This window comes from Physeter macrocephalus, chromosome 6 (genome assembly GCF_002837175.3).
Source record: "Physeter macrocephalus isolate SW-GA chromosome 6, ASM283717v5, whole genome shotgun sequence".
Classification (NCBI taxonomy): domain Eukaryota; kingdom Metazoa; phylum Chordata; class Mammalia; order Artiodactyla; family Physeteridae; genus Physeter; species Physeter macrocephalus.
In genome coordinates, this window is record NC_041219.1 from 46579241 (window position 1) to 46601126 (window position 21886).

At 55.5% G+C, this 21886-nt stretch overlaps 1 protein-coding gene across 1 annotated transcript in view; it reads left to right on the forward strand.

Annotated features, from left to right (window-relative positions):
- Positions 1–11581, forward strand: part of TTLL1 (TTL family tubulin polyglutamylase complex subunit L1) — a 38131-nt gene extending 26550 nt beyond the window's left edge. Inside the window, exons 8-11 of the mRNA XM_055085336.1 lie at positions 282–425; positions 3633–3719; positions 6806–6969; positions 11336–11581. Coding sequence (XP_054941311.1) covers positions 282–425; positions 3633–3719; positions 6806–6969; positions 11336–11465 — 525 coding nt within the window. The 3' untranslated portion in view covers positions 11466–11581. The remainder of the gene's footprint in view (positions 1–281; positions 426–3632; positions 3720–6805; positions 6970–11335) is intronic.
- Positions 11582–21886: the final 10305 nt, after the last annotated feature.

Sequence of the window (21886 nt, forward strand, 5' to 3'; positions counted from 1 at the left end):
TTTCTATAAGGGACTTAGGCGTCCAAGGATTTTGGAATCCAAGGGGGGTCGTGGAACCAATCCCCTGTGGAGACCGAGGGACAACTGTATTTTAAAAACTTGCATGTGTAGGAGGCCCAGATCCCCAGGGGGCAGGGCCCCTCTGCTTTGTTCCCGGGTGCCTGCCCCCGCCCCCGCCCCCCCGCACACCGAGGGGCACCAGGAAATGCTCAAGGGTGAGAGCGAGCGCTGGGATCCTCTGGGAGCATTGCCTGGGGCCCCACCCCCTTTTCTGTGGCCAGGAGGATTACAACCACATCCACGGGGGCAAGTGGACTGTTAACAACCTGCGGCTCTACCTGGAGAGCACCCGAGGCAAGGAGGTGACCAGCAAGCTGTTCGACGAGATCCACTGGATCATCGTGCAGTCCCTGAAGGCTGTGGCCGTGAGTCCCAGGAGTGCTGGGGGGCGGGGCTGGGAGCCCCGGGAGCAGAGGGAGCGAAGGAGACCACGCAAGCCTAGCAAGAGTTTGGGATTTGGGGGTGCAGGTGGTCCTTTTGTTAAAAATAGCTGTTTTTAGGGTCTCACCTGCTACACGTCTGCCAGAGGCCAGGGTGGTCTCAGGAAGGGAGAGGGGCTGGCTCCTGGCTGACGTTGCTGCAGCCATGGCCCTGGAACCTCTACAGAGGGGCAGGGACCTCGTGACGTCATCATCGGCTCTTCCGTGCCCGCTGAGTCGAGAATGAGTATTTTGTCGTAAGCTGATGCTTTGGAGATGGACTTTTCAGCAGCCTCCCTATTTTTAGGCTTCCTGCTTTGCTGTTTCATAGACATTTAGGGCTGGAGAGATCCTCTTTTTTTTTTACTCAAGTCTCCTATCTGTTGGCTGGTTTGCAGTTTTTGGGTTTCGTTTCACCGTTCTAAAGCAGGTGTGCATCTATTTTCAAAGGCAAGGAAAAGAATAAACCCTGGAGCACCAGCCTGAAGGCCGCTATTTCTGGTGCAGATACCGGTGGGCAGACTGGAGCGGTGCCCGCACGCTGGGGTTGAGGGGCTGTGAAAAGAGCTTCACTCGCTGGCGTCGGAAACGTGGGGAGATTGCTCTCCCGGAGAAAGTGTGATGTGGGTTTGGCAGCAAGGTGTTTGTGTGTGAAAATATTTATGTGAAACCTTCTCAGCGGACGATTAAGGCCCTCTCTCCCCGCTTTTTTTCTTTTCCCCCTTTGGCGGTGCTGTGCGGCTTGCAGGAACTTACTTCCCCGACCAGGGACTGAAGCTGGGCCACGGCAGCCCTAACCACTGGACCGCTGGGGAATTTGCTCTCCCATTTTTATCTTTGAAAATGCCAACTTATACTAATTCTCCTGTACGTGAAAAGCTTTGTTGAAACAGCTGCGTAAAGAAAATCATGGACAGGAAAGGCGACCCTTCAGCGGACACCTTGGCTTTCCTGTGTCTTGAATCGAGCTCTTCCTGTTTCACCAAGTGCTGACGAGCCCTGCCTGTGCCTTCGGTCTGCGTCTCGGGCCCACAGGGAGGACTCGACGGGGAAAAACCCAGGGTCTAGTTAGTCTAGTTAGCTGTTGGAGAGAGGCATCTCAGGGGCCACGTTCCACGTCTCTTACCCCACGGAAGCCACGCCTTGAACCTCAACGCTTGGGTGGGGGTCACGGTGCGGATGTGTGGGGAGTCCTGGGCTCAGATTTCAAGCCGAAGCCACCATGTGCCGCCTGGCAACGTGGCACAAGTGCCTGCCCTCCGTGGGCCGCGGGGGGTCTCCTCTGTGAAATTGGGATCACCACCCTGATGTCTCGGGCTGGTTGTGTGAACACGCTCCGCGGAGGCTAACTTACGGGCTGGGAAGGTAAATGGCAGCGGCTGTGACACAGGCGATGTGGGAGCCTTGGTGCCTGATTAAACCAGTGCCTCCGCTCCCGTCCTGGCCCGATTGGCAGAACTCTGAGGCTGTTTAATCAAGAAAACCTGTGTCCCGGCCCCGGCTATGCAGCCTGTCTCGAGGCTGGATCCCCCAGGCGCCTCTGAGCATCTTCTCCTGGGCCTCAGCCTCCTGAGCTGAAAAGCTGTTGCATTTCTAAGGCTCTGAGGCTTTGGGGAGCAGGGATTTATTTATTCAGTTTTTATTAATTTAGCAAATATTTGGTCACTTTGTTTTTCCCAGGTGTTGCCTTCGGGGAATCTAGGGGAGAGGCAGGCAGGGAAACAGGAGGCTGCGGTAACTCGTGAGGAGGGCCTGGTGCAGGGCGTGGACCACGTGGGAGGCCCACGGAGAAGCCGACAGGCAGAGCTCGGGTGCGGAATGCTCAGAGGGCCAGAGACAGCGGGGCTGGGGGATGTCAGAGGGTGAGTGACTTTCCTCTGTTCCCTCTGTGCTGCAGAGGCTTTGGGGGACAGTGGTGTGTGCGCTGGCCAGGTTCGGACACCAGGCTTTCGGCGGAAATGCAACAATTCCACTAAATTGCCACGTGATGAAACAGCCCCCCAGCCTGGTTTTCCTCCAGTGAGTGGGGCTGCACTGGGCTCTCTCCCCCTTAGACGTCTCCTGTTCTAAATCCAGTGTTTTAGGGAGAGCCCACGCATCCACTATGAATAGGCCTCACCATCCTCAGAGTCGGTCGTGTCTGTGTGCTCCCCTCGCTGTGGGGTGCATGAGAGTCCCCGGGGAGTGCATAGCACTGCTGCTGGCTGGGCCTCTCCTGGAGGGTTTAATCCAGGCAGCTTGGGCAGCCTGGAAATCTGTGTTGTAAACAAGCAGCTGGTGGGCTTTTTATGCACTTGGAGAACAGTTTTTGAAATGGAATTAAAAACAGAAGAAGGGACTTCCCTGGTGGCGCAGTGGTTAAGAATCCGCCTACCAATGTAGGGGACACGGGTTCGAGCCCTGGTCCAAGAAGAGCCCACATGCCACGGAGCAACTAAGCCCGTGTGCCACAACTACTGAGCCTGCGCTCTAGAGCCCGCGAGCCACAACTACTGAGCCCACGTGCCGCAACTACTGAAGCCTGTGCGCCTAGAGCCCACGCTCCTCAGCAAGAGAAGCCACCGCAGTGAGAAGCCTGCGCACCGCAACGAAGAGTAGCCCCCAGTCACCGCAGCTAGAGAAAGCCTGTGCACAGCAACGAAGACCCCAAAATAAATAAATTAATTAAAGAAAAAAAACCTAAGAAAATCCAAAATTTTTAAGTAAATGGATTTGACTTTTGACTTTTGTCACAGAGAACAGAGGTTCATACGCTGCATCCCGAGGGGTCTGTGAAGGGACTGACAGCCTGGTGGGCTCTGGGTGTGTGTGTGTGTGTGTGTGTGTAAGCCGCACAGGCCTTAACTTTGGGTGCCTGGGCTTGGAGCTGGACTTCTGTCCGCTCTGAGGACAGTCTTGTGCCTGTGGAGATGTTCATTGCGGTCGTCAGGCCTCTGATGAATGAGACGTGGAGACAGTGATCGCTTCACGAACCCCCTTTCCATCCCTGACCTTGCGGGAGGAAGGGGAGAGGGGAGAGGGCGGAGATGGGGAGCCGCTGGCATCACCACCGTGAGGTGGGTCCTGCCGCTTTAACTTCCCGCATCTCCACGATGTGGGTCTCGGCTGGGCCCCCCAGTTCTGGCTCTGTAACCCAGGGTCCTCTCCCTGCAGCCCGTGATGAACAACGACAAACACTGCTTTGAGTGCTACGGCTATGACATCATCATCGACGACAAGCTGAAGCCCTGGCTGATCGAGGTACCCACGCGCCGCCTGCCCGCGTGCCTGGTCGCCCCACACCCTCCCGGTGCCTCTGCCTCTGCCTCGGGCTCCGCGGCCCCAGCCAGGTGTTTCCCAGGCCGGGGTGGGCGCGGTAGGACGGGGGCAGATGTCCAGGTCTGACGGTTTGCTGATGGTTGGGGAATACACACTCCCGGCGAGCCCAGCCCGCAGAGCCTGAGCCATCCGCCCCCTTCCGAATGGGTGCTTCCGGGTGAGTCCAGGTCCTGGGGCCCGGCCCTGTCGGACGCTGTTCCCGTTCAGGAAAGGAGCTCACAGACCCAGAAGCCCTTGGGAGGCGGTAGCGTTCTGTCCGGAAATAAGGAACGCTGTCCGCTGGGGAGGAAGGCGTAGTCTGGAAGTGGACTCATGCCCGTTTCAAGGCTCAGTCAGGATGTAGTGATGGCTGTTCTAGAAAGGGCGAGGTGCATACACCCTTTTCCTGATGACAGTGGCAGCGGGCGCTGGCACACCCGTCACTACTGAGCCTGCGCTCTAGAGCCCGCGAGCCACAACTACTGAGCCCACGTGCCGCAACTACTGAAGCCTGTGCGCCTAGAGCCCACGCTCCTCAGCAAGAGAAGCCACCGCAGTGAGAAGCCTGCGCACCGCAACGAAGAGTAGCCCCCAGTCACCGCAGCTAGAGAAAGCCTGTGCACAGCAACGAAGACCCCAAAATAAATAAATTAATTAAAGAAAAAAAACCTAAGAAAATCCAAAATTTTTAAGTAAATGGATTTGACTTTTGACTTTTGTCACAGAGAACAGAGGTTCATACGCTGCATCCCGAGGGGTCTGTGAAGGGACTGACAGCCTGGTGGGCTCTGGGTGTGTGTGTGTGTGTGTGTGTGTGTAAGCCGCACAGGCCTTAACTTTGGGTGCCTGGGCTTGGAGCTGGACTTCTGTCCGCTCTGAGGACAGTCTTGTGCCTGTGGAGATGTTCATTGCGGTCGTCAGGCCTCTGATGAATGAGACGTGGAGACAGTGATCGCTTCACGAACCCCCTTTCCATCCCTGACCTTGCGGGAGGAAGGGGAGAGGGGAGAGGGCGGAGATGGGGAGCCGCTGGCATCACCACCGTGAGGTGGGTCCTGCCGCTTTAACTTCCCGCATCTCCACGATGTGGGTCTCGGCTGGGCCCCCCAGTTCTGGCTCTGTAACCCAGGGTCCTCTCCCTGCAGCCCGTGATGAACAACGACAAACACTGCTTTGAGTGCTACGGCTATGACATCATCATCGACGACAAGCTGAAGCCCTGGCTGATCGAGGTACCCACGCGCCGCCTGCCCGCGTGCCTGGTCGCCCCACACCCTCCCGGTGCCTCTGCCTCTGCCTCGGGCTCCGCGGCCCCAGCCAGGTGTTTCCCAGGCCGGGGTGGGCGCGGTAGGACGGGGGCAGATGTCCAGGTCTGACGGTTTGCTGATGGTTGGGGAATACACACTCCCGGCGAGCCCAGCCCGCAGAGCCTGAGCCATCCGCCCCCTTCCGAATGGGTGCTTCCGGGTGAGTCCAGGTCCTGGGGCCCGGCCCTGTCGGACGCTGTTCCCGTTCAGGAAAGGAGCTCACAGACCCAGAAGCCCTTGGGAGGCGGTAGCGTTCTGTCCGGAAATAAGGAACGCTGTCCGCTGGGGAGGAAGGCGTAGTCTGGAAGTGGACTCATGCCCGTTTCAAGGCTCAGTCAGGATGTAGTGATGGCTGTTCTAGAAAGGGCGAGGTGCATACACCCTTTTCCTGATGACAGTGGCAGCGGGCGCTGGCACACCCGTCTGAGGCCCTGACACGGAGCCCACCTTGCCGGGTGGTCCTGCTTTGCTCTGCTGCCAGGAAGAGGGGCTCAGGCCTCTGAGGGGCGCAGGGCTGGGCGGGCAAAAAGGGTGCAGACCTCCACTCTGGTGACTCATCTCCCTGCTGGCGCCCCTGAGTGCCGTGTCCTCTCACCACACCCGCGTGTACGGGGCGGCCCAGGCCCTTTAGCTCAGTCCTGTTTCTAGCCGAAGCTGAGTCACAAGAGCAAGTGGCAGTGAGTGGTCCCTTGCAGGGAAGTCAGTGGGGGCCCTGCAGGGAGCTGCCAGGAGAACCAGGTTACGGGAGGGCGAGCTGTGTGTGTGTGTGTGTGTGTGTGTGTGTGTGTGTAGATAAATGTGCATATAGATAGACAGATAGGTCAGTCCTTAGATATAACATATTTATGCTTCCTTTGCCTCCATCTTAAACAGAGTAAATAACTTGAATGGAACTCAAGCTTTCCTTGATGAACTAGGATCTTAATTGTGAACATTACTTCTAAAATAATAACAGGTCTTAACTGTAGCATATTTGTAATAAGAATTACAGTATTATACGATCAACCACAGTGGTAATTTCAGGGGCAACCGAGGTGCACCCTGCTGGCGGTACAAAGACACAGTCTGACTACTTGGGGGGGAAGCCTGAACAACGTGCACATCTGCTGGCTCTTCTCTCTCACAGCCTGAGAAAACAGCCCACCAAAGTCATCACAACTGTGCCTAAAATAAGGGTAAATAGGTACCGACCGATGGCCCGTGGGACTCTCGGCGGAGTAAATGGCCACGTTTTAACACGTGGATTTCGTGACTTGGCTGTGACCCCCTCAGAGGCCTGGGTGGGCTCCTCACCTGGTCAGAATGTTGCTTTGTTGGTGAGGTAGTACTTACTCTCTCAGCAGAAGGGGTCCTTTTCCTTTTCCTTCAGCCCACGATGCTGCTTGGTCAGGGTCATTGGGTCACTGATTCCAGCAAAGCTCTGGGCAGCTTTTGGTGCTGAGGACAGAGCTCACCACAGAGGTAGACGCTGAAATTACGTTTGTGATGGACGTCGACCTGCGATTTTTGTTTGCGTGGTGACGGGTTTGTAGCTTCTGTTCCTAATCCTGTCTTTAAATATCGCTTGCATTTCACCTAACAGCTAATGAAATAGATCACGAAAGGCTCCCTGAAGGTGTTAGGTATGAACAGCGTGAATCCCAGCCTTATCTGCGTTGCGAGGCCCTCGCTCCAGGCGAGTAAGCGGTCCAGCCAAAGGAAGTGTTCTCTTTCCTCTCGCAGGTGAACGCGTCCCCATCCCTCACCTCCAGCACTGCCAACGACCGAATCCTTAAGTATAACCTGATTAATGACACCCTCAACATCGCCGTCCCTAACGGCGAAATTCCAGACTGTAAATGGAACAAGTCACCCCCAAAGGAAGTCCTTGGCAATTATGAAATTCTGTAAGTTTGTGTGTCTGTGCAGCTGGCCTCGTGTGTGTCAGATTGGGGGGTACCAGGGCCCAACGGGGATTTTCTAGGTATACGTGGACTCACCTTATCGGGTAGAGTATTTTGCTTTTTGGTGTTATGGGATAGATCTTGTAGCAGACAAGCGTTTGCGTGCTGAACCAGGCCTCTGTCTAGTCTTGTGCCTGAGAAACATTAACGAAGCATTTGCCACGTTTGCTGCTGGGGCAGCAGGAGCTGGTCTCCTGCCGTGGAGCAGAGGCTGGCCACGCCCTGGTCCACCCCGAGAGCTGCGTGACACTGAGGAACTAATCGATCTCTTTGAGCCTCCGTGTGTACGTCTTTTTAAATGAGGATAATACGATCTGTCTTACAGTGGTGAGAGGAAAAGAAATGTAGCATTTGAGGGCTTGACACACGTGTTGTCACATTTCATTTCTCCAGCAACTTTGTGAGGTGAGGGTTGTCAATGGCTCCGTCTTACACGTGTGGAAACAAAGGCTCAGGGGTTACGTGGCACGCTGGTAGTGACATAAAGCGGGGGAAAGTGAGAACCTATCAGGAGGGCAGTGGTCGAGCAAGTCCAATTCGTTCTCACCATAGAAGAGTGAGTGGACGTTAAAAGGACCGACCTGGGGCTGTGCTGGGGGCCTGGGAGGAAAGCGAGCTGCAGGAAAGGGTGCCTGATGTGATCCATGTGAAACGGGCAGTGGTCCTGGTGTCCCCTCCCTTGGTGTGATGGGCATTGCCACGTGTGGTGGCTGCTCCGAGAGTGGACGGGCCAGGCAGCGTGGAGGGACACGCATTAGGGTGTCAGCATGGACACCACTGCTGCAGGGGTGTGGGCGGGGAAGGAGAGCCAGGAAGAGAGGGAAACGGCACCCAACCTGAAGGACTGAATGTGTTAGGATCACATTACGTGATTCTGTAAAAGTAAACATGTACGTTTAACTTAACATTTTTAAAAAATGAAGAAGTGGTGAGTGAACTTTACACAGCGCGCAGATCCCAGGCTCTTGGCTGGTAGCGCTGCTGCCATGCGGACGTAAGTGTGCAGCCCGGGGCGGGTGGTCGGGAACCGAAAGGGCAACCAGTTGGCCGGTCGGTTGTGTCCTCCGGCGCGTCTGCTGCGCAGGTGAGGTAGGGAGTAGGCAGAGGATGGAAGTGCCCGGGGTGGGTGCTCTCCAGGTGCGGGAGAAGGGCAAGGAAGCATCAGGGTGTGAGCAGATGAGGACAGTGCGGGGGTGGGTAGGGGTCATGGGGTCAGGGCTGTAGGACAGTGAACTGGGAAGAGAAGGGGCAGAGGTCAGAGTGAGGCTGGCGGCCGAGGTTTTGCAGGGGCTGCGGTCACCAAGCATGGCAAGGTCGGGTGCCCTGGGAACGGGGCTGAGCTGGGGTGGAGGACAGGGTCATCGGAGAGGGCAGTAGGTCAGGGAATCGGGGTCCCATCTGTTTGGTCACTGAACTCACCAGCAACAGTGAGCCGAGAGCCTGAATCTTAAGGAATCAGGGGCAGTGACACGGAGGATTAGAGGTGACCAACAAGGCCGGGTGAGGGTGGTGAATTCTGCTGACCTGGGAAGGAGGTTTGCGGTGGGAGGGTCTCCTCCAGAGTGGGAGGGAAAACAGGCCCACTCCAGGGGCTGCAGGGGAAGCCAGGCTGCAGAGCAGGAAGGTGAAGGGGACCTTCCAGGATGAGGTGGAGGATGGGGGGTGCTCTGTCCATTGCTGACGATGGACAGAGCTCTGAGTTTGCTGGTGGGGCCAGGATGGGGCCCGTCCAGAGCCTCGGGGATTGGCACTGTGGGCGGTGCAGGGTGACACGCGGGTGACGGACGTCAGACTGTGATGGAGGGCCTCGTGGGCCCAGTCCTGAGACAGATGGGGGGCTGTGTGGGGAAGGAGTCTGGCCAGGATCCGGTGGGTCCGCCTTGGTCCAGCTGAGGGGGGCGGGGAGGCGGGCTGTGAGGACCCTGTGGGACCCTCTGCCCCCATCAACCCATCGCCTCCTTGAGGGAGTGGGCAGACGCTCCATTTCCGGTTGAAGACGCGGTGGTCCGAAGCCTCAGTGCTTTTACTGAGGTGGGCCCCCCTCAATCCGTCCAGCCACCCTCTCCCCAGATGAGGTGATAAGGAGACCTCCAACGCGGGGCCGACAGTTCTGAATCCTTCCATTCAGGCCCTGCTCCCGGTGCTTCAGACGACCTGTCAACCTGTCAGAGTCCCGGCTGGGCTCACAGCCCTGGGGCCGCGTGGGGAGGGCCCTGCCGTCGCAGGCACCGCCCTGTCCTCCCGCCGTGGCAGCCTCTCTGCATTCCGCTGCGTGCTCACAGGAGCCCGCCAGAGCGTCCCAGCCAGGGTGCCGGCGGCCCCGGTGTGGCCCCAGAAACAGGCGCTCTTGCCGCAGCCCCAGCTCGCCGTCCCGGCCTTGGGGCCACAGGGCCTGGCACTTTGCATCTCCTCCCTCCGGGGCCCAGTTCGGAAGGTGCCCGTTCTACTTATAGGGCCTTTCAAAAAAGAAATGCTCTGAACCCCGACGGTGAGTGGATTCTGCCCGTCGCAAGGCCAGGAGAGCAGCCCACCAGCGCGGGAGGGGCCTGAGAAGAGCCACGCGGTCTCTGACTCCTCCCCGCCCGCTCTGTCTGTGAGCGCACCGTCCCTGGGAGCAGCCTGTCCGGATGCCAGCTGCTTGCCAGACGCTCGTTTCAGTTTGTTTTGTTGTTAAGCTGCACAAATACCCGGGGAAACTGGGAGCCCACCTGTGGGTCTCCCCTCTGTTTACTCAGCAGACTCTTATTGCACAGCGCCCCACGAGGGAGATGCTGGGGAGGACCGTGAAGCAGACGGGGGGCGGGGAGGGTCACTGCAGCCCTTTGGTCAGCACCGCAGACGCGCGCAGGCAGTAGAGTGGTGACGTATGAACGGGGGTCCCCGGGGGAGGGGAGAGCCCCCCCCCACGCAGAACCGCCCGTGTCCCTGGGGAGTCCTCTGTCCAGCTTCGTCTCTCTGCAGGGAGACGGGGAGGAGGGGGGGCCCACGTGTTGTGGTCTGGCGTCTCTGTCCGGCAGAGGGAAACCCCGTTGTGCCTGCCACGTAGATAACGCTCAGCGACGGGCCTTCCTCCTCCCTCCCCTCCCCTTTCAGCCCCGTTTGCCGCCAGAAGCCCAGGGCAGAAATGTGTTCTTCAACCTCAGAGGCCTCTAACCCACACTCAACCCACAGATTTTGACTCTGGGAATGAGCTTATAACGGAAGCACACCCTCTTCCAGAAGTCAGCAAGATGTGGCTAATGCAACATAACTGAGCATCTGAGTACCTTTTGCGTTTGATGTGACCGTCTTCACACGCGTAACAGAGGCTCCCCAGTCAGGGTGTGGTCAGCGGTGGTACCTACGCACGCACTTCAACAGCGACAGGAACGTCACACTCTGAGCTACAGGGTAAAAAGTTCCGAATTAGGAATCCGGACTCCTGGGTTTCATTTAATCCTCCCTCTGCTGCCTACCAGCTGTGTGACTTTAGCGCACTGAGTAAACCCCTCTGAGCCCCACGTTCCTCAGGCAGGAAGTGGGAATCGTAATGCCTCCTGGTCTGAGTCAGGAGGGTGATGTGAAGCCACGGCAGGGTGGGGTAGGAGACCCTGCTCGCTGGAGCCTGCGTGGTGCCAGGGCCCACAACACGCCCTGCGGGTTTCACCACCCTCATGGGACCCCCAAAAGAGGGGCCCCACCCCAGCAAGAAAGGATCACCCAGATGCCAAAACGGTCAGGGGCGCTGAGGTCCTAGGCCAGTTCTTTCTGATGCAAAAGCCCAGGCTGTACTTTCTATCCAGGCCGAGCTTTAGCGCTGCACCAGCCTGATGCAGGAACGTTGGTGAGGAGGAGCGGGGCGGGGGGCGGGGACGGGGTCACAGCTGGTGGAGGCGGCACTGGCCTTGCCTGTGAGCGAGCTGCAGGGCCTCTCCCTGTCCTGGCCTCCCGGGCAGGTCGCTCACACCCTGTGCCCTGTCTGAAACGGGCTTAGTCACCCTCGCCCCACAGATGCTGAGTGAGATGCCGCGTGTAAAGTATTTCCAGACATCGCTCCTCTCCCTCGCTACCCCGAGGTCTCATTCCTTTCCTTGAGGTCATTGCCAAATTCAGTCTGGTGGCCTGTATAAAATGTCAGCTGCAGGGGCTGGGGACCGCGCACAGTAACAGTTTGACGCAGCTGTACTTGTGTTCCGTGGCCTGGGGCAGTGGTTGGTGGGCTGGAGGCGTGTGGGAGGGGCCAGGCTGCTTCTCCGGGTGACAGGCCTTTGCGGCACCGCAACCATGGCGACATTGCCGCCGAACCCTGGAGATGCTTCTCTGTTTCTAGGTACGACGAGGAGCTGGCACAGGGCGACGGGGCCGACCGAGAGCTGAGAAGTCGGCCGGGCCAGTCGCTGGGGCCCAGAGGGGGCCGATCGAGAGACTCCGGGAGGACCGTCCTCACAACCTGGAAGTGACCACCAGCGAGAGCAAGACTCCAGCCTGCACCCACCCTTGCTGAAGACCTCTTTTGGAAACTTCCTTTTTCTAGAGCTTTTTTCCTTTCCTAAACCCTGTAAATAAATAAAGGCATTTCTTTGGAAGGTTAAGGAGCCTATTATTGGGGAAAAGGCCCCGTTTCTCCTTTACGCTCACACTTACAACCCTCGGACGACAGACGTACGGAGATTTTTCCCACACCAAGCAATTCTGCTGCGGCGCTGGGTGTCCTACCGTTTAACTCAGTTCTGACGCCGTCTGCCTGGAGTTGGAGTCAGATCCCACAGGGTGAGGCCTCAGTCCCACAAGACTGCCCCCACCGTCTCAACTCCAGATGCCGACCACAAGCCCACGTTGTTAGCTGTGCTTCTGACCAGCTGGCTGTAAGTTGGAGGTTGCCACAACCCTCTCCTTGGGTTCAATTAATTTGCTAGCGGGGCTCTCGGAACTCAGGACAACAGTTTGCATACTAGATTACTGGTTTACATAAAGGATGCGACTCGGGAAAAGCCAGATGGGAGAGATGCACAGGGCGAGGTGTGGTTGAGGGGGGCACGGAGCTTCCCTGTCCTCTCCGGGGGCACCACCCTGGATGCTCTTCAGATTCCATAGTCCGGGGATGTTTATGGAGGCCTCATTACACAGGCATAATTGATTAAGTCATTGGCCGTTGGCAGTTGACTCAACTTCCAGCCCCTCTCCCTTCCTCGGAGGTTGAGGTGTGGGGCTGAAAGTTCCACCCCTCCAATCACGTGGTTGGTTCCCCGGGCAGCCGGCTCACATCCAAGGCCATCCTGGAGCCCCAGCCTCCAGTCAGTAGCACAAACTCTGGCTCGCTTGAAAGGGACTTGTTAGGAACAACAAAACATACCCATTTCACCTTTATGCTCTGTAGCAATTTCAGGAACTGGGAACAAAACTAAATATAACAAAGATGTCCCTGTAGCTCTTAGAAAGGAAATTACAAGGGTTTTAGGAGCTGTGTGCCAGGAAGGGGGATGGAGACCAAATATATATTTCTTATAAATCACAATATCACAGTCTATTTCATAAGGGCTGTAAGAGCTGATTCGCAAATGTATAAAACGAGCTCTTTCCACAGAAAGTAACAGCTTCAGCATGTGACTTAGTTTATTATAAGGTATTCACGTTTTTAAAATTTGGCACTAAATTAAAAACAAACCCCAAACCTGAATATCTTACAGAATCATGCTGCCGTGAGAAAGCAAAATATTTAATCTGACAACTGCTTTGGTTTCATTCCTTTTAGCTTGACTGCGATTTGGAGGAAAACAGGCGACTAGAAATATTCCTCAGCATTTATCGTTACAAAGTCCTTTGTCTTGATGCTCTTAGACAACTCACTTGGGTTTTGTAGGTGAGTCTGTCGGTCAGAAGAGCCCAGGCAATTCCCAGCATGTGGCTTATATGACATCAGCATCTGGGTTTGCCACAGATGCGGAGGTAAGCGCTGTTGGCAGCCGTCGGCGGCGGGATAAGCTCTTGATGTGATGTGTTTACCCACAAGCCACCCTGGTCGCCACTGACCTACAGAAAAATATGGGGAGGCAACCCGTGTCCCTCTGTAGAGCGACTGATGCGGCCCAATAACCCATGGGGGTCTTCCTCTTAGTAAGAACCTTTTACTGTCACATGTGACATCTTTCATTGATGCTTCATTCACTGTCCTGAGTTTCAACTCCCCACCTCTTTTCGGTTACAACATTAGGAATAGGATTTTGTTGTTACATAATTACGCCAAGGACGTAGAAGCTAGAGGTCTTTCCTGTACCCATGTGCGAACACCTGTCACGCTTACATGTCTCGTGTGTATACATGTGCTCACATATATTTAATGATGTTTCACGGCCATTTAGGGAAAAAGGTCCTTTTAAATGGATCTGGTACAATACAAAGTGAACGAAATGTAATACACATGGCATTTAGCCAGAATCCAAATAAATTGCAGTTTGGAGGGATCTGTCTGCTGTGTTCACGTTAAGCCTGAAACCGTTCCAGCTTATTGATGGATGCATTTCCTGTGTTCCTTAATATCTAGGCCCTCTGTGGATGGCAGGTGTGGCTTCGAGCCTCTGACTCAGACCTGGGCTTGAGGCCTGGCTCTGCCATTTATTAGTTTGTCCCAAGGCTGACAGTGGCTCTTTGGACCTTTGCTTCCCAGTGTTTAAGAAGGGGATTACTTATATTTGCCTTAGAAATAACAAGTGCCACTGCCTGCCCCACCTTGCTCTTGTTCCAGCTCTGACGGTGTTTTCTTCCCCAGGAGGGGACAAAATCCACGTGGCTGGTGGCCTCCACCCTCAGCTTCTGCACACAGCTTTTCCACCCACCACTTCTCACAGCCCAGGTTCTCCGTTATGTTGCTTTATTTTTGCCTCTCAGATGTGTCTGGGAAAGGGTGAAGTCCCTGGCTGGGAATGTGACCGCAGGCTGAGCTCAGAGGCCAGTTCGGTCACGGAGGAAAGAAGTCAGTTTGCCAATGACCAGGTTGCTAGGTGAGAGCGAGTGTCCGCTAAATACATTTATGTCAGATATTGACTGTGACATTAGTGATGTCATGTTCTGGGGCAGATGTTTCCTCTGGACATTTCTAGAACACGCATGAGTAGGAAGTATGCGATGTGTGAAGAGGCCTTGGGAAATTGTTGGGCTGCAAACAGACTGTCGGGTCCCTTGACTCAGGTCCTGGCAGTGGTGTCCCCATTTGGAATCGTCCAGGATGACAATTTTGGTTTTCTTATCAGCTCGCATTATTTTTTTCCATTTGATGGGGTAGGAGAGGGTGGTTCCCGAAGTCCGAGGGTCGTAGCATCTGGTCATTTTCACAGTGATTCTTTTCGTTTGATTTTCCCCAGAGTAAACTCATCATTTGCTGCTTCCTGAATGGGCTGTGTCCTCAGTATTCTTTGGCAGATGCTCAAGCCCAGCACGAAGGAGTCTTCCTACATGTTCCCCCTCTCACAGCCCGGCAGTCCCCAAACCTGGTGACAGGCTCCTCGGTGGGCCTCCCACCTGGACCGCTGGGTCTCGGCCCGCAGCCCCACCCCATGCAATCGGGTTCCACCCTCTGGCCCAGAGGATTTTTCTGACCTGGGGCCATTTCTGCCAGCACACAGTGGTTCTTCAGCACCATCCACAGAGCCTCCTGTGCTTGGGGGGACCCCACACACAGCGTCCACCAGCCCCAAACTCACCTGATTTTCTAACCCCAGGGGACTGGCAGTTTCCACCATCCCTCTAGGTCCACTTTCCAGCTCTGCTGTCTCCAGCCAGCCCCGGGAGGAGCTTCCCTGGTCTCCCCAGCATCAGGCCATCAGCCTCCTGTGGCCCAGGGAAGCAGGTGAGTGTCTGCTGCAGGGACCCCGGCCAGCCGGCCTCTCGCCCGACGCCTGGCACTGCCCGGCGACCGGTGCCCACGAGGCGCTCAGAAACAGGAGCTGTGCCCAAGTGGGGTGCCCTGGGCATTTCAGGACACCTGTGAGGCAACAGGAGTACCCTCAGATTCTGTTTCCTGTTTCTCATTCAAGCAGACCAGGTATTTTTATGTCTTTTCTGATCTGGCCCAGCCTGAACCATACCGTGTCTCACACGCTCCTCTCCCACGCCCCACGCCACGTGGCTCGCGGGATCTTGGTTCCCCAACCAGGGATCGAACCCAAGCCCTCGGCAGTGAAAGAGCGGAGTCCTAACCACTGGACCGCCAGGGGACTTCTTCATATGCTTTTAAGCTGAAGACAGCATCCTCGTACTTCTGTGCCTAGAGGGTTCCGAGCGTTCCATTTCGTGCTCATTTCTTCCGTGGCCGCCGTGCTCCCTTAGCAGAAGGGAGCTTGAGGGCCCGCAGGGTCCCCTGCAGGGAGCCATGGGCTTCCCCGCCCCCTGATTGTCCTTTTTTTTCCCCTTTCTTTTTCAAGTTCAATTCCCTTGATTTTTCTTATATGATAATGCCGCGTGGTAGCCCCATAGCTGGAGTCTGGGTTCTCATCCCGGGATCTCGAGTGGGCCTAAGACAGCAAATTCTGAGCAAAGTCTCTTTCCAGGGGTTAGCGGTGAGGACCCTGTAGCTTGGACAGGACACGGAAGGTGGCCGTGGCCAGCAGCAGCAGCTTGGGCGGGGGTCCAGCCGAGCTGCAGAGCCGTGGCAGAGGGGCCAGTGGGGCCTTGCTGGCCTCGTTCCCAGTGGTCCCCCACACCGGGAGGTTGGAAGCTTGGCCAGGATGGGCCCTGCGGGTGGCAGCGGCAATCTCCTTGGAGCACTTGACACCCACTGAGTAGCCACCAGTGCCAGCCAGGGCTTTGAACTCGGCCCCTGGGTCTACTTCTGCGAGGGCATCACCTTCAGAACCTCAACCTTGTGGGACACCAATAACCCCAGACTTCTTTGTGGGCGCACTGGGTTGAGCAGTGTCCCTCCAAAACGCGCGCCCACCCAGAACCTCAGCATGTGACCTTGTTTGGAGATAGGTCTTTGCAGATGTAATTAGTTAAGGGTCTCAAGATGAAATCGTCTTGGATTTGGGGTGGGCCCTAAATCTCATGACTGGCGTCCCTATCAGAAGAAGAGAGGACACAGGCACAGAGGGCAAGGCCGTGTGAAGACAGAGGCAGATGCCGCCCTGAGCCAAGCAAGCCAGGCGTTGCCGGCTGCCACTTCGAAGAGAGGCGTGAACAGATCCTCCCTTGGAAGGAACCAACCCTGACACCTTGATGTTAGACTCTGGCCTCCAGAATTGTGAGAGAATAAGTTTCTGTTGTTTAATCCAGCAGGTCTGTGGTCATTTTTTCCAGCAGCTCTAGGACCCGAACACGGTGGATGAGCAGCAGAGACAGCCCCAGGGAATTGGCCCTCGACCGAAGGGCCCACTGGTGACAGGTGGCCACCTGGTTCTCAGCTTTGCTCCACCGCTCCCAGCTCTCAGGCCTGCTGAGACTCCCTACGGAGGCCCCGCAGGCTCGGCAGCGCAGGGCTGGCCACGTCTGTCCTCGGAGAAGAAGCGTCACACCCGTGCCTTCTCTCTCCCCAGATCCCAAGCTCCGCGGCCTCCCCTCCCGAGTTCCCCGGGCCTGGCTGTGATTGTCTCCTGTTCTCTAGTTACTCTCTCACCTGAGGCAGATGCTTCAGAGAAAGCCCACGTTTTCTGGGTTTTTCCCAGCAATGTGACTGCTGTGCTGATGTAGGTTGTGGGTGACCCTCTTGCCTGAAGGACAGCAATGGCTGCGGTGTGGTGTCTCTGCTGGTACAATGCAAGCCCACGTGCCCCTGGGGCTTTCGTGCCTCTGGTGTCTGATTCAGGGCCATTCTCCAAGCTCCTCTCTTCACCTTTTAATTCCAGTCCTGGACTGAGCCTTTTGGGTTTTTGCCTCCTGAACTCAGTCCCCTCTGTCGCACTGCCTCCCCCCGTGCCCCACCCCACCCCCGTTCATTCCACCCCTCCCCATCCCGCATGGCCTCCAGCCCCTCCCCCGCCCCCCGCCCCGGAGCCGCCTTTGCGGCCCATCAGGTGTTGCCCGGATCCTCCTGGGGAGAGGCTGGGCCACAGAGAAGAGCCTCTGAGGGCTCTCTCCTGCCGGGGGTCTCTCCTGTGGTGGCTGAGGACGCCGGGCAGCTCCTACCTCGGGACCAGACTCCCATCCCGGCTGGACATTGAGCTGGACCGGCTCGGAGCTCCAGGTGCACCTCCTACCTGCCCAGCCGCAGAGCAGAGGCTGTGGCTCCCCATTCACCTTGTGTCCCAGGCCTTACGCTCCACAGCAGATGGTGAGAGGTGAGAAAAAGATGCCTTAAAAAGGGTCCACAGGACTTCCCCGGCGGTCCAGTGGTTAAGACTCCGAGCCTCCAGTGCAGGGGATGAGGGTTCGATCCCTGGTCGGGGAACTAAGATCCCACATGCCGAGTGGCGTGGCCAAAAAAAAAAAAAAAAAGGAGAGGGGTTCCACAGAGGCACCTGGGGCTGATCTATCTGCAGAGACCACGAGCACTGAGCTTTTCTTTTTTTCTTTTATAAATTTATTTATGTTATTTATTTATTTTTGGCTGCGTTGGGCCTTCGTTGCTGCGCGTGGGCTTTTCTCTAGTTGCGGTGAGCGGGGGCTGCTCTTGGTTGCGGTACACGGGCTTCTCATTGCGGTGGCTTCTCTTGTTTCGGAGCTCGGGCTCTAGGCCCACAGGCTTCAGTAGTTGTGGCACGCGCGCCTCAGTAGTTGTGGCTCACGGGCTTAGTTGCTCCGCGGCATGTGGGATCTTCCCGGACCAGGGATCGAACCCGTGTCCCCTGCGTTGGCAGGCAGATTCTTAAACACTGCGCCACCAGGGAAGTCCCGCGAGTGCTGAGCTTTGTCTGCTGACATTGTCCCCGAGGAAGAGAAAGCAGGCCTGGTCCCCGCAGCTTGGTGTTCTCCCGTGGAATGTAAACAATCGCACGGACCATCGGCATCAGACCAGGCCACTGTGTAACTGATCATCAAGGCAGAGTCCTTCCATCACCGTGTCTGAGCATGAACAGCAGCATCACCATTGTCCAAGCCGCAAAATGACCAAGCTTCCCCCACCCTGTCCCGGCCACAGAACTGACTTCACCGATCATTGCTCTTACCTGCCCCAGGCTCCGCTCCCTGTAGACGAGGTTTACTGAGACACCTGGTTACAGAATCACCTGCCCTTCCTCAGAGCATCCAATCCAGAGCAAAGCCCACCTCCTCAGACCCGTCACCCAGCACACACCCAGTGCCCTAAAGTCCCAGGCGCGTTCTCCTTCTAGGTGACAAGTGATTCACCCACACTGTTGCCCCGCAGGGATGCTCCTGTCCTTTGGCTGAAGAACATAAGACTATGAGAATGTTTAATGACTTAGCATGGGGAATTGCACTAGTTTTGACGTGGCTGAGTTTTAAGAAAGACTGAGTCCTTCCCCAAGGTTGTCAGAGGTCCGGTTCAGTCTTAGAAACAGGTAAACACGCTGTTCTCTTCAGTTGTTGCTACAGATGCTGTGAGTGGGGAGGGGATCATGGAGGAGCCCCAGCAGCAGCTTGGAGAAGGAAGCTGGCCTCCGGTGTCCCTGCTCAGGAATGCAGCCACCTCCCTTACTGCAAGGTGGGGGGAAGGTGGGGGGAGAACCAGGGAGGCCCAGGCACTGGGGGGGGCTGCCGTGTAGTTATTTAACTTTTACAAATTACATTTCCCACAAAGCCTTAAGGGCCTGCTAAGTTAAAAACAAACAAAAACAACAACAGAAACCCAGCACCTAATTTGAGAGACACAGAATGCTGCCCAGTCCTTCATGTGCGGGAGGAGGTGACTCCCCAAGGTCACACAGCTAGTGGAAGACAGAGGCTCATTGGACCCGGTGCATGTGATTTCCCACCCAGCTCTTTCCAACACAACGTGTTCTTGCCTATGGGAAAGGCAGGGAAACACCAGGTTCCTATGGTAGCAGGACAGTATCCAGGGGTTGAAACTGGAGATTATAAAATCCACAAATATTGGTTGTCACTTGCCATTCAGAAGGTTTGGGAAATTGGAAGATGCACGAGGGAGACTGCAGGGGGTAAGAGAGCAAGGACAGAGTCAGGTATCAGAAGACCCGCGACCTCTCCCTGCTCTGCTGCTTGTTTGCTGTATGACTCTGAGTTTTGCTTTCTCATCTGCCTGGTGGAGATTATAATCTGTGCCCTGCCTACCTCACAAAGCCATCACGAAGAAAGAAAGACAATGATTGCAAAAGTGCCAAATCGGCATTAGTTAATGTTTTTTGCTGTCACTTGAGTTTTAAGACCTGGTGTCTGCCCTCAAGGAGTTCACAAACTATTTCTTGTAAGAACAGTGAAAAAGACAGTATAGGCTCAGTGCCAGAGAAGTGGCATGAATAATATATGCTCCAACAGCTGGGCTCTGGGTCGGCTGGGTGATCTGGGGTGGTGTCCTTGAGCTGTGTCTTAAAGAATGAGTGGAAACTGGATGGGAGGCAGGGGAGTAGTGGGGGGTAATTCCAGAAAGAGGATTCAGGGCCAAATTATGAAGGATCCTGGATGCCAGGCTAAAGAATTTGGCACTAGGGAGCCATTGAATGTTTCTGAGGAGTAGAGTGACCAGGGAGGTGTTCTTAGAGATGAGACTCTGTGGGTGGTTCAGAGGGTGATCGAGGCGAGGAGAGGCTGGAGGGAAGCACAGCAAAGAAGAGCTGAGGCTGTGGACTAAGGAGGATACTGGGGGTGGGAGGGTTGGTGGAGGAAGTGGCTTGTGCACCCCGGGTTGCAGATCTTTAGAGCCAGGAGCAATTCTCAGTTGACCAGCAGGGGGCGTGTGTGTAAAAGGGGTTTGAGCCTTCGAAGCAGAATTAGGTAAACTTGGCAAAGTTATGTTAACTAAAGTACTTTCCAGGAGCTGTTCAGTGAGATCCTATTATTCATGGCTATGAAATAATATTGTTTCCATTAACAACTGTGTAGCGAGAAAGTCACTGGTTTGCTTCAGTTCCTGAATCTTGTACTCAGACTAAGAGTGAAAATAAGTCTGCTGGAAAGCTGGACTGACAGGCAAACTCTTCTCACACACGGTCTGTCCCAGGCAGAAACTTCTCCATAGCATGCGGAATTCCCTGTTTTTCCATTAAATCACCCAATATTGAAGGAGCATTAGCGATTTGATAACACTGGGTGCTGGGGGCACAGCCCTGAGCAAAACAGGCAAGTCCTTGCTCTGCAGAGTTCAGTCTGAAGGGGAGAGAGATGAGAAAGGAACATTCCCAGAGGTGGGCGAGACCAGAGGGCAGGCTGCTCAAGCGGACCCTCGGAGGGGCCATGAAGGGCCTGGAAAGAGCTGACTGACCGGGCAGAGGCTTTGGAGGGGCGAGGGCAGCGGATAAGAGAGGCTGGCTCTCTGTGTTGTGTCTGGACAGATGCTCAGGATTAGGGGAGCGATCTGATCTGCTTGGGGGATGGGAGGGCTGGCTGCTGGGCACAGGTGATTTCTCCCGGTCTGGAAGGAGCTTGATACCCCAAGGGGGTCTTGGGGACATGTCTGTGCTGCTCGGGTCCGCACAGAAACTGTTGAGGTGGAGGCCCCTTGAAGATGTGTTCCAGAAAGAAGGACCATGAGCTTCAGAGGCTGAGGCTGGGGGCTGTCCGGTCACTTTCCTTCCCTAGTCCTGACCTTTCAGTTCTTCCTTCGATTGCACGGAACACTGCCTGTCTCCTTCCTGTAACTCCACCACTATTTTCAGACAGAGTTAGAGAGAGTTGGCTGCAACTGAAAGAATTTTAGCCTGTAAAAGATCACTCAGGTTACAGTGTGGAGAACAGATGGGAGAATGGTCATCCAGACGATAGATGATGGTGTCCTGGAGAAAAAAGTGGTGTTTGGAAGTAGCGTCAACAGGACTTGGTGGGGGAGGATGGGTGAAGAAGGGGAGAGAGACCTCAAGAAGGATGCTCAGCTTTCTGGAAGGAGATACCATTCCTGCAGGGCCCAGGGGAAGATGATGCCTTTAGTTTTAGGGATGTTGAGCTTGAGGAATCTTGGGGACACTCCTGTGGGGTGTCACGTTGGCACTTGAGGACCTGAAGTTGGACTGTGATAGAGAATTGAGGGCCACTGGCATGGATCTGGGAAGGGATGCTCCAGGAGATTGCCTGAGGGCGGAGGCCACAAGGAACAACAAGAAGGGGCTGAGAAGGAGCCAGCAGAGAGGAGTGAGGAGCTCGGCTCAGCATCTCATGGAAGCCAGGATGTAGGGAAGCGTGACGAGAGCTGCGTGGGGTCACAGGAGCTCAGCCCTGAAAGGGGCTCTGGGACTTCACAACCGGGGCCATGGTGGGCCTGGTGAGAGCAGGGTCGCGGTGTGGCAGGGAGGTCCCAGAGGAAATGGACCAGCCCTGGGGATATGTCTTTCAAGTAGGGAGGTGAGGGAGAGGAGAGGAGAGAGAAGGAGGCTGTGAGGGACTGTGCACCCAACTGAAGATGATAACTTTTAATAGGCTTCATTCATTCATTCATTCTACTGGTATTTACTGGGTGCTCACCGTGTACCTCAGCTGTTCGAGGTCCTGGGGACACTTTGCTAAACAAGTTGGGTCAGTCCCTGTCATCGTGGAGCATAAAATCCAGAGGGTGCTAGAGGAGAAATCATCATTTTGAACAGTTTTATTGCAGTCTAATTTACACATCATAAACACACTCATTTTAAGTGTATGATTCAATGACCTTTAGCAGATTTACAGGGTTGTGCAGTGATCACCAGAATCTGATTTTACAGCATCTCCACTGGCCACACAAGATCTCTCATGCTCATTTGCAGTAACTCCCTGTTCCTACTTCTAGCTTCCAGCAACCACTGGAACCATTGTCTTTTTTGGCCATTTCATATAAATGGAATCCTACAGT